At 36.8% G+C, this 11,865-nt stretch overlaps 1 protein-coding gene across 1 annotated transcript in view; it reads left to right on the top strand.

The window, feature by feature from the left end:
- The first annotated feature begins 441 nt into the window (after nucleotides 1–441).
- The window catches only part of LOC119775702 (meiosis inhibitor protein 1), a 146,711-nt gene continuing 135,287 nt past the window's right edge, over nucleotides 442–11,865 (top strand). The window contains exons 1-5 of the mRNA XM_038273769.1: nucleotides 442–591; nucleotides 762–885; nucleotides 5,349–5,399; nucleotides 6,114–6,187; nucleotides 9,820–9,925. Coding sequence (XP_038129697.1) covers nucleotides 442–591; nucleotides 762–885; nucleotides 5,349–5,399; nucleotides 6,114–6,187; nucleotides 9,820–9,925 — 505 coding nt within the window. The remainder of the gene's footprint in view (nucleotides 592–761; nucleotides 886–5,348; nucleotides 5,400–6,113; nucleotides 6,188–9,819; nucleotides 9,926–11,865) is intronic.

Here is an 11,865-nt window from a genome sequence, read left to right as displayed (position 1 = left end):
TAATAAATAAATATATAGACACTAATATTAATACTATTACTGCTACTAATACTACTACTACTACTAATAATAATATATCTCAAATCATCAGGAGAATATAGTAAAGTCTTTTTACAAAGTGTGTCTTGCTTTATCTTCTTTCACTAGTAAAGTTTTCATTTTCCCGCCGCTATGACGTCAGGCTTAAGCTAGTGCGCTAGAAGTTAGCTAGCTAGCTAGCTAAAAATATAACCATTAATTTACTGGTTCAACAGCTACAGGTCGCTGTTTGACACATCTGCGTTTTATTTAAAAGGAAATAAAACGGAGGTAACGTCTTCGGAACACTTTAAAAATAATTTTATGTTACTTAGCATAAAGTTTATAAGTAAAGGGTGGCATTCCACTTCCTTCTTATAACAAAATCATGGACGTTGTTGTGTTCATATTATAGGCGAGCCGATGGAAAGCGCGGATATTATTTATGAGCAGGTCCATTTCAGACATGACCCAAAGTGGAGCGTCCGCCTGCGGCCTGCGGAGAGCGGCGGCGGCGTCTTCCAGCTCTGTTTCGCCTGCGCCATTGAAATGATGGAAGCCGAAAAAATGCCTGCAAGTATAACACTACTATTATGGAAATGATGGAAGTTCTCTTCCTCACGGATTTTACACTGACCTTTGTGCTAATATGTTGCATTGAAACTGTTAAGTTGCATTTTTACTGGCACACAGTGGTTTTGAATCTTTTATGACTGTCTTTTTATGCGCTGTGTTTGTTGCAGTCGGTGAGGAAATGTTTTGCCTTGTCAAGTATGAGTGGCATCCTGAAGAGCTCTGCGGGGGCTTTGATGGAGCTATTTCGACAGGACCACAGAGTCACTCTGCATTTTATTACCACATTATTAGGTGAGGGAAATATGCATCAGTACATTAGAAAGGGAAGAAAAGCCTAGGAGATGTGATCTGGAAACTTTTATTATTTTTATTGTGGGAGTATTTAATTGGAGTAGCTTGCTCAGGCATATGCCTTTTAAACCTTAGAAAACAGCTTAACACTTCAGCTGATTTAATTTTTCTTTTGTTTTGCTTGTCATACACCAGGAGATAAATGTGAAGGGGGAATTAAAAGGGTTTTAATTCTAGTTTTTAACAAATAATCAGATGAGTGTCTGATTTTACTTGCTGCAATAGAGCTAAATCTGAGAGTCTGATGGAAAAATAGTGAATAAAGACAGAAGGAGCGCACCTGGACACTCTGGGAATAATGTTGAGAAGAAGTTTAGAGCAGAGTATGCGCTTTGTGAGTTTAAAATGAAAGAAAAGGCTCTCCAACTTCAAACCAACCAGGAGATGGTCATCCTATAACTGTAAGGATGTGATCATTAGTGGGAGAAACAGCCAGGGGGTCCAGGAACCCCTGCAACCCACATCCCAAGCATGTTTACAGGACAACTATTAGTTGTGCACATTACAAACTTAAAAGTGTAATAGTGGCAAAAATATATTTTATGTTGAGGAAAAGCCACAAGAAGTTGAATTTTGAGAAGGTATGTTAATGTGTTTCTGAATCGCTGTTGTCCTGAATTTAAATCTTAATTTAACCCAGACCTGAATTATACTTAGAATCTGTTGTAGGATGTTAAAACGATTCTTCACAGACACCTATAAAACCGTACAAGATGGTTCTATAAAGTTTTGACTCACAGAGGCGAAATCCAAATATACGTCACCCATTCCAGATTTGTAGAAAAATGAGAAAACCCTGCATTTTTCCCCACAGCTTCCCCTATGGGAGATGTAGAAAAAAAAAAGATCAATGAGCTGTAAGCATAAACAGTGACTGTGTGTGGGCTCTGTGCAGAGCCTCCTCTTCCCATCAGTTTGCAAAGCCGCTTGTTTTGGCCTGTGTCTCTAGAAATGATCACCATCCCTTAGTATAACCTTTTTTAAAATTACACAAATTGGGTCCTGTCTGTTTTAACTTTATGTATTAGTGTTAAAATCAAATTGATAAAGGGACAATCTTTAAATCTTGTTGATTATAGCTTGTTTTTATTGAAAGGTTTGACGGTATAACTGCAAAACATAAGTAGTCTAAAAGTACTGCACAGCAGAAATGTAAAATAATGATACATGATGTTATAACTTTAAAATGTCATAGTTTGAAAGCAGTTTACAATAAAAACAATCTTATGAGCAAAATAGAAAATTATGTTATTGGATCAAATAAAGCTTTCATGTCTTACACAAACATTCTGTATACACAGAGTGTATACAAAATGAAATTTTGTTTATACAGCTTATACAGTGAATGAGCAGCATCTTAGAAGTCAAAAGCAGTATCTTGTAACATCATGATAGCTTTTATTGTTACGAAAAAATTAATGTTTTTCTTCTAACATTAAGAAGTTGATGGCAGTGGAGTGAAATAGTTGAGAAAAAAATGTTGTCAACAGGAACTGATGAAGTTCCTGTTTATGAACTTGCATGTAACTTCATGCTTGAATTGAGTAACGGTCCGATATGCTGTTATTGAGCATATGTTATTGGTTAGCACTGTGAAAAGTTTAAATATGTACACTAATAAGGAACTGAAGACGCATGGAGCACTGAGCAGTACAAAGGGAAGCATAGGTCTGAACTAATTGAGGTGACAGTTTTTCCTAAATGTTTAGCTGCCTGTACTGCATTTGTCCAGGTGAAGTTGTCACTTAGGCATTTCCTGAAACATCTTGATCCCTATGCAGAGGGATCTTCCAATCCGATCTTAATGTTGGTCCAATACATCAGCCAAAAAAAGAAATATCCAAATATATATTTTGGCCTGCATCTGAAATATGCGATTTAATAATGCTGATAGAAACACTCAGCATCTTATTGTTAACTGCATCACTTAAAGGTATTGTGGAGGATTTTTATAAGTCCCACCCTCGCCACTTAAAAAAAAAAGCACATGCACAACCCTGTGCCTACTCCTGAGAGGGAAGCCTCTTAAACATTTGCAAGAGCGTGCACGAACCCATTTCTCCTTGTCCACACTCTGTTTAAAGTTGCTGTTTGCATCGCTCAAACAAGCTTACTTTGCAAAAGAAGATTTGCAATTTTTCCACTATGTCAGACTTACCACTGGTAAGTGAAAGTGGGGACGACCACGTAGGATGGCCTTAAGTAAACATATCACCAGAATGATTGACAATTAGGAGGACCGCTTATTTTGATGATCCACCAGGAAAAAGAACATCCTCCACTATACCTTTAATAAATGGTTTAATTGTTCTCATACTAACTGCTTTTGTTCTCTGTTTAATTAATATCACTCCATCAAGCCTTTTTTTTTAACAGTCCGCCGTGCAAAATGATTAATAAAAGTTATTGAAGATATTGTATCGGGTCAATATCAGTATTGATTAGTACTTAGAGCTGCAATATTGACATCATATCCGAAATGCAAAAGTTTGTATGGAGACATCCCTCATTTATTGGGTTAAGCAAAAACACAAAACATAGTTAATATATTTATTTTTATTGTGATCTACATTAACAAGATTTTGTTGTTTGTACAAAACTTAGAATTCTCTTACAAAATAAATAAAACATTTAGCTGTTTTAAGTAACTTCTTGGGATGAATGATTCAATCTTTTGATGGATACTGATACTGATTCTGGATACTGAAATTAGCAGCATTAACTTGTATGAACCAGGAAGGCATCATTGTACTGGAGATCCACAGTCTGCACAGTTAGGCTGTCACTGGTGTCTCCAGCTCTATAGCTGCATTTAGGTCTCAGATCACAGGGTGCATGGACTGAAGTAATGAGTTCAGCTGAATTTTTTTCTAAATATTTGTAACAGTTATGTATTATGACCAGTTCTGCTAATAGGCAGCATCACTTAATCTTTTTTTCCCCCCAGCATTTTATAGTCACAATTACAAGTACAGAGCAATGAAATTAACTCTCTGCATTTAACCCATCCCCTTGGCTGCCATTGTGCGGCGCCCGGGGAGCAGTGAGGGGTTTAAGGGTCTTGCTCAGGGACCCAGAGTGGCAGTCTGTGGGTGTGCAGCTTGAACTCAGAACTTCAGTATTCCAAGCTTTATGCCCTAACCACTAGGCTGCCACTCCCCAAAGCAGGCAATAAAGGAGATTGTTTTCTGTTTGGCATGAAAGGGAATTAGAAGAGACATTAATATTTTCATGCAAGGTTAGTATGTGCAGGAAAACCTGTCTTTCCTCAAAAAATCTGTCCTAAAAATCAAACACATCTCAAGGTTTTCCTATATTTGTGTCTTTTTCATAATAAATGCACTTTTTCTGTTAAAATAGTTTGTGTAATTTTAACTCAATGACACAACTCCAATACAATAATAATCCAATGATAATAAGCATCTAATGCCATATTAATAAGTTAGAGACATTGTCCAATTAGCTTATCAAAGTTTTTCCTGTAAGTCATATAGTTTTAAACTTCGCTCATATTTATTAAAGCCATTATTAGTTATTACTGATAATAACAAGGTAAATTTGTTTTTGTTTCATTCATATTTGGAAATAACTGAAAGGAACCTGTTTTGAACTCGCAGCAGACAGTTTGACCATTGTTGTTTGTGGTTTTCCTAGTTCTATAGACAAGTTTTCTACGGGGGCTGCAACCAGCGCTTGCTGGTGTGCAGAAGGGAAAGTATGAGATGTTACAGTTTTCAGTCTGAGTTGCAGCTAAAGACAATAAGTGTATTGGGTTAAACAAAGTCGCCCTTCCCAACATAAGACACAGTGAAAATAACAGGCTCAATCAGCATTCACGGTATGCATACAAACGAGTGATTGTTCTTTTTTAAAGCTTGCTCTGTGCCGTCTTAACGGCATTGGGGGGGGGTCACGTTTTCATTCCTTGTCTTCAAATAAGAAGGTAAATGTGTTTAAAAACACAGTTTTAAGCCTATACTCTCATTAAATGCCGGGGTCTCAGCATAATTCCATTGTTATTCTGTGAGTTTCAGCTTAACCAGCTCTGTGCTGCAATGTGCTGGGTAGGAATCCCAAATGTCAGTCAAAGGGCTGTTAACGCTCATAAAAGATTAGCATATCAGCCTCATTTTAGCACACTGTGACTTTGAGCATAAGAGCCTGTTATACTGAAATACGCTGGCGAGAACACTGGCTTGATTGGACTTCTTCTTTAATATATACCAAATTGCTGCGTTTGTGTATTAGCATACAGCTGTTACAGCTCAAGTCTAAGAAAGGATCAACTAATCCAACCCTAATCCAATGTGCATACGATAATTAGAGCCTTCAAAAGAGTAGAATGCTGATAAATTTAGTAATTCAAATCTTTTTACTGTTTTTGTCCCCCTCCTGTTTCCCAGGTATGCTTCAATCTGAGGAGGACCCGGTCACGGTGGAAAAGGTTGACCAAGGTGAAGGGATTCTTGTTATGCTTTGGTTAACCTGTTTGTGTGTTTTTCTGCTTATTGTTACATACAAACACATCAGCTGTACATGTGTACACGTTCTACCCACATCACACATACAAACACAGGGATAGAGGTTAGCTGCATGATGCAGGGTCACCTCTAGTAAAGAAGGCATCTGTTTTTATACTTTTAAACAGCATTTTTACTGCTTGCCACGTCTGAAGAAAATAGTTCATTTTGCATTTCTAGTGATTTGAAATATGCCTTTCATATTTAATTATTTATGTTATCACCAATATTTCTCTAAAACCTTTTTTTCAAGCTACACTCTCAAACATTCCGACTTTGTCTCAGCAGACTTTTTATGGTAACAAAAATTTTTCTGTAAGAACTAATCCGGGAATAATTTCATGGCTGCTGTCCCAGAAAGCCTCAGGGAGCGCTTTATTGTAAAAGTTAATAGAATGGTAATAATTTGATGTTCATTTTCTTTTTGCTCCAACATTTTAAATGTCTTTTAAAACTAATTTAAGACGACTGAAAGTGCAGTTACAGCGATCTGGTTGTCATGGATAATATCAGACAAGCTGTTAATTAAATGTTTTAGTTTCCTGCTGATACTGTAGCTGAATATGGTTTAAAATGTGTAACATTCTTGTCTTTGCTGTTTTCTTAATAATGTTTTCTGTGTGATATCTCTGTGTGTGTTTGTATCAGTGCTGGTTCAGCTGCTTCTGGAGCTCCAGAAGGAGCTGCCGTTCCACTTCGTTTTGGACGAGCTACACAAACAGGTAGGGTAAACACATTAGCATACGTCCAGAGGTGCGTTCCTGCTATCAGAGTAAAATATGCAGGGATGGGAATGCACATTTTAATATTTTAAACAACAGTCCTGGAACCAACATCGCATCCCTCAAAGGCTGTTTAGTAAACAGACAGAGCGCTTGTCTTCCTCTTGCTGCTGTTGTTTCACCCTCAGGGTGAGGAGATAGCCGAGCAGTTTCAGTTAAATAGAGTTAAGTTGTTTGTGCTGCTGATGATGACAGGAAGGGTTTAACTCCTGCCTGTGTTGACAGGTCTCATATATCTTACTAGAATACATCTTGTTATAAAACCTATCACATAGCAGTTTTTTTGCGGGCAGACAAAATGGACAACTGTCTTTCATGACTTCTTTCGATTTTATCCACTTAATGCATTTGTTAATGTAATCCTGCTCTTATTTTACAACCTTAAATACAATTTTATAGGAATTTAATCACACTTTTAATAAAGCAGATGCTTATATTAAATATTTCCACCTACTTTAATCTCCCATTTGATCTGTTAATGGGATGTAAGAAGCTGAGGGCGAGTCAGTCCTTTTGGAGATTGCTAAATTTTGCCACACATCAGTGTTAATTGAATTTTAATATAAGACAAAAAATAATCTGCATAAATAAACAAAAAATCAGTTTTCACGGAGAGAAAAAGCTATCCAACTAACCACCGCCATGTGAAGCAAATAATTGTCTGCCAAGAAATTGCTATTTCAACCCTTTGCGCGAAAAACTTCCATCAGACGTTTCTGATGGCTGTGAGTCTTTCTTTTTTCATCTCTGTGGAGGAACCTTTGATCAATTTTCTTGCAGGTTTATTTAATTTAGCCTTATTGGTGGGGTTTTGAGCATGACTGACCTGTTTAAGGTCACACTAACACATCTCAATTGGATTCAGTCAGGGTTTTGATAAAGGCCACTTCGAAGCCTTAATCTCGTTTCGTTACTCTTGAGCCATTCAGAGGTTGAACTGCTTCTGTGCTTCGGATCATCGGGCTGCCGTATAACCAGATGTGCTTGAGCTAAAGGTCTCAAACTGATGTTTAGACATTTTCCTTCTGGATTTTCATTTATGGTTCCATTCTTTATTGGCAAGTCTTCCAGGTCCTGAAAGGTCAAACCAGCTGAAATCCATAAAACAACCATCAACTGAATCATCAGGTGAAAGAATATTTTCTCAAAAGGTCCTAGGGATCATTAAAATGCTGTTTGGAAAATGTGAAGAGAGCTTTTGGGTTCTTTTTAGGTCAGCTCTAGTTCTGGCTCCGTGATTCTCCTATGGATGCCTTTTAGTAAATAATCTCTAGTATATAGTTACGTTGTGAAAGCTGATCTCAGCTGAGGCAGGAGGGCTGCAGCACTTCTGATGTTCTGGGTTCTGTTGTGGCATCCTGGGTCTGTTGTAAGCTGGCCACAGCTTGTAAGGTTCCTCCCGTTGTTCCATGTAAATAAATAAATGTACGATGTCTATCCTACCCTAAAGTTTTGTAAACCCTCACAGACCGATAGATGCCAGAGACTTTGTATAATTTCCTGTTAAATTTCTGTAGATCAGGGTATGATGTGTTACTGTTTGCTGTTTGAGATCTTTAAGGTTTTATTTATGCAGTTAATTGTTTCAACAGATATCAGGTATCAGTCAGGCCTTCGAATTGTTAGTTAATTATACTATAAACCCTAGCAAGGACGCAGATAGAAAATCAGAAATTCAGTATTATGTGTTTCACTGAGACATGGCTGCATTAAATTTCCATCCTTATTATTTTCCTAGAGATTTTACCAGTGTTAAGTTAAAAAACTGGAAAGTTACATATATAAGCCACACCAAGCTTTAAGCTGCTAATATCTACTGAACTGTCGCTGGCGAAACCTATAGTAGGAGCTCTACATATTGCACCTAGAGTAGGGAAAAAGAAGAACGCTAGCTAATGTTAGATTGACTGCTAGCGCCTGTTAGAGGTTCTAATGAAAGATGGTGCCAGCTTTTTATTTCAACTCTGCAGGAGTTGCGCACAGTCTCTTCATTGATTCCACAGTTAAAAATAGAGCAAATGAATGTTAAAATGTGTGAATTTGTTCTCCGTTGCGCCTGCTGCTAATATGTGCTTGTGCTAAATGAAAACTAGTACTTTCTTCTAGGGTTGTCACGATACTAAACTTTTCAACTCGATACCGATACTAAGGAAAATATTCGATACTCGATGCCATTTTCGATACCACAAGGATAAAAACAAAGACTCCAAAATTCAACAGAAATATTTTCATTAAAAAATAAAATACAATAAATAAACACAATAAAGGTTGTATGCTGTGCATAATATTAAGCAAGCTTGATAAAAAAATTATAAAATTCAAATTAAGTGTTCCTTCCTTTGCTATGCTTTGCACACATAACAATGACACTAGCCAAACCAGTTAAGAAACAAAAATAATTCTCAGTAGCTGCACCTGTTACAAAAAAAAAGCCTGAAACTGAAAAGAGCACAGAATTATTCAATCACACAGTGTTCTGAAAGTGCATTGTCCTCTATTCTGCACTTTAGATGAATGACTGCTTAGGTGCCAGTGGTGACGGCACTGTATCGATACTTTTTAAAACGAGTATTGTATCCGGATACAACATTTCAGTATCGATACTTTTTTGAGTTTCGATACTTTTGACAACCCTACTTTCTTCTTGGATTTCTAACTTTGACTTCTGAAAAATAATCCAAGGTAAAGCCAAACCTTCATTTAAGCCGCATGGTTCAAAGCATGGGAAAAAACAGCCCCTCATAGTCTGGAAAATACGGTATTTTACCTTTTGAGTTTAATTGAATTAATAAGGCTTTTTACTAGAGTGTCTTGTGATTGCAATAAAAAAAGCAGATGTGTGATACATACTTAATTTTCTTTTTCAATGCTTCCTACACTCTGTGAGCTTTAGCATTTCAGGGAATTTGTGTCTGACAGGAGCATATGCTGACCTGAGACTCCACCTGACTAAATATCACATTAGCATGTAAAATTCAAATTCATGTTTACTTGGAATATATTAGCTAACAGTTATTGCAATTTATGCATTATTGTACTCACAGATTTTGCATAGGAGATGCATTTTTGATATATTGCACAGAGAGATTGTTGCAAATCTAAGAGTTATCAGGCTATTGCATCACGGGGGCAAATCATTAATTAAAGATCTTTAAAATGCTTGTTTGAGTTTAGGCTAAATCCAATGTTAAAGTTGTTTGCAGAATGATAAAGTTTGCAGAATGTTATAGTTTTTGTTGATGACCTGCTTTGTCACACTTTCTTTGTTTCATTGAGTCCCACATTATGTTGCTTTTTTTTTTTTTACTTGTTAGTCTTCCATGTTAATTTAAATTAAACAAAAGATGAAATCACACTTCTTGATGAAAACATTTGTAGTCATTTTAGTTTCATTTCAACCCTGCAGTTTTATTAAAATCAAATTCACTGCTGCTAGTACTGCTGATATTGAAAAATGTCTGTGTAGACAACCCGTCTTAATTCTGTTTGTGTCTGTGCCAAACATTTAAACAAGCTATCTGACTTTCCTGTAATATTTTATGTTTTTTGATTACTTTTATTCTTTTACGTAGCTGAATGCCCAGCTCAGCATGAAGAGTTTTCTACCTACCTACAGCTTCCTGGGGAACCTTTTGAAGTCGGTGCCCAACGTGGCCCTCAACCTTCTAACTCAGTATGGTAAGACTACTCTGGCCAGTTATATTCTACATTTAGGGATTTAGAGGTTTTGTTTTAATAGAATTTTCCAGATTTTTTCTTATCCAGAATGACAGAGTTAAATGAACTATTTATTTTAAAGTCTTATTATATGAGGTCGATAATCCAAACTTTTTGTTCCCATCTCTGTCTTTTTAATCTTAAAATCACCTTCTTGTCCTTTTAACATCAATGACAGTTTTTTTTTTTTTTTTTTTTTATTGAACTTTTTTGCAAAGCAGGGAAACATCAAATATTAAACACTCTACAAGCATATGAGAGGGATGTACACATATATAAGAATAATAAAATAAAATAAAAAATAATAATAATAAAAAAAAAAAAAATAATAATAATAATAAAAAAAAAAATAATAAAAAATAAATAACAGGTGTCCAAAAGCCGAAAAACAAATAAACATAACACTACGAATTGTCCTCTTTTTGCCAGGCTAAGTCAATTAAACCCAGTCTCAATCTCTGAGCCACAGACGCATCCAAAGAGTCCAAAAAAGGGTCCCATGTCCGGTGAAAAAGAAATGGTTTGTTTTTCAACGCCGTAGAGAAGGCTTCCATTGGAATGATACTTATTATAGTCCGTGTCCACTGGCTTATGGATGGAACTCTATCAGAAATCCACAACACCATAATACACTTTCGAGCGCAGTGTAACAATATATGTAGAAGATCCCTGTTACGAAAGTTATCTGGCAGCTCATCATTCAGACCCAGTAGACACGTTCTTGCACCCAATTGCAGTTGGTACCTAAATATTAACCGTAACTTGTCTATAACAGATTCCCAGAATTGCAGAATATGAGGACAACTCCACAGGCAATGAAACAAAGAACCAACAGCAGACTGACATTTGTTACAAAGGTTTGATAACGCTGGAAACATTCTATGTCTCTTCTCAGGTGTGATATATATTCTATGTAGGATTTTAAATTGTCTCTCCCAAGTAGAATTCGATGCTAACGCCTTGAAGGGTCGGCTACACAACTCAACCCAGGCCACATCCTCTATAGGGCCTAAATCCACTTCCCACAGGTCCTTAACTTTGTTAGAGTTATCAGTTTTAAGATCACCTAAGATATCATAAATCTTTTTAGTTATACCCTTAAGCTGCGTGGTCTTTAACATCAGCGATTCAATAGGAGAGACAGCCAATCCCCCACTATACTTTCTCAATTTAGAACTGATGAAGCTCTTTACTTGGAGGTACTTCAAGAAATCCTTATTAGTAAGACCATACTTAACTCTCATCTGATTAAATTTAAGAAGTGAGCCCTCATGAACCAGGTCACCAACCTTTTTAATCCCTTTTATAGACCAGTCTGCGAAACCACCTTCAAGACCAGGAGAAAAGTCAGGGTTTTCTTGAATAGGAGTGAGAAGGGAGAAGCAGTTACTGTATCCTTCCAACCGCCTGACCCTACGCCAGATAGCAATCATATTCTTTAAAACCATATTGTTTTGGATGAGTACTGAGGCTTTCTCAGTGGATGTATATAGTAAGTTCCGCAAAGGAATGCCCTTTAATGGGGTGGCCTCCGCGCTCAGATAAATGGAGTCAGGGTCACTGATAAACCATTCCATAAGGAATTTAAACTGTGCTGCCCAAAGGTATAACGAAAGGGAAGGAGCGGCAAGACCCCCCCTCCGCACAGGTAAGCAAAGATAACTATACCTTAATCTGGGAATTTTCTTATTCCAAATAAATGAGATAATTGAACCATTCAATTGTGACAAGACCCTTTTAGACAAAACAAGAGGCAACATCTGAAATAGGTACAGAAGGCGAGGTAGAATGTTCATTTTGACTAAGTGTATACGACCCAAAAGAGACAGAGGGAGGCTGCACCATCTTTCTAAATCACGATTGATTGATTGCACTAAAGGAGTATAGTTCAGATTGAATAG

Source organism: Cyprinodon tularosa, unplaced genomic scaffold (genome assembly GCF_016077235.1).
Source record: "Cyprinodon tularosa strain WSP-4 unplaced genomic scaffold, ASM1607723v1 ctg89, whole genome shotgun sequence".
Lineage (NCBI taxonomy): Eukaryota > Metazoa > Chordata > Actinopteri > Cyprinodontiformes > Cyprinodontidae > Cyprinodon > Cyprinodon tularosa.
Note: the sequence above shows the minus strand (reverse complement) of the source record. Positions and strands in the feature narration are given on the sequence as shown.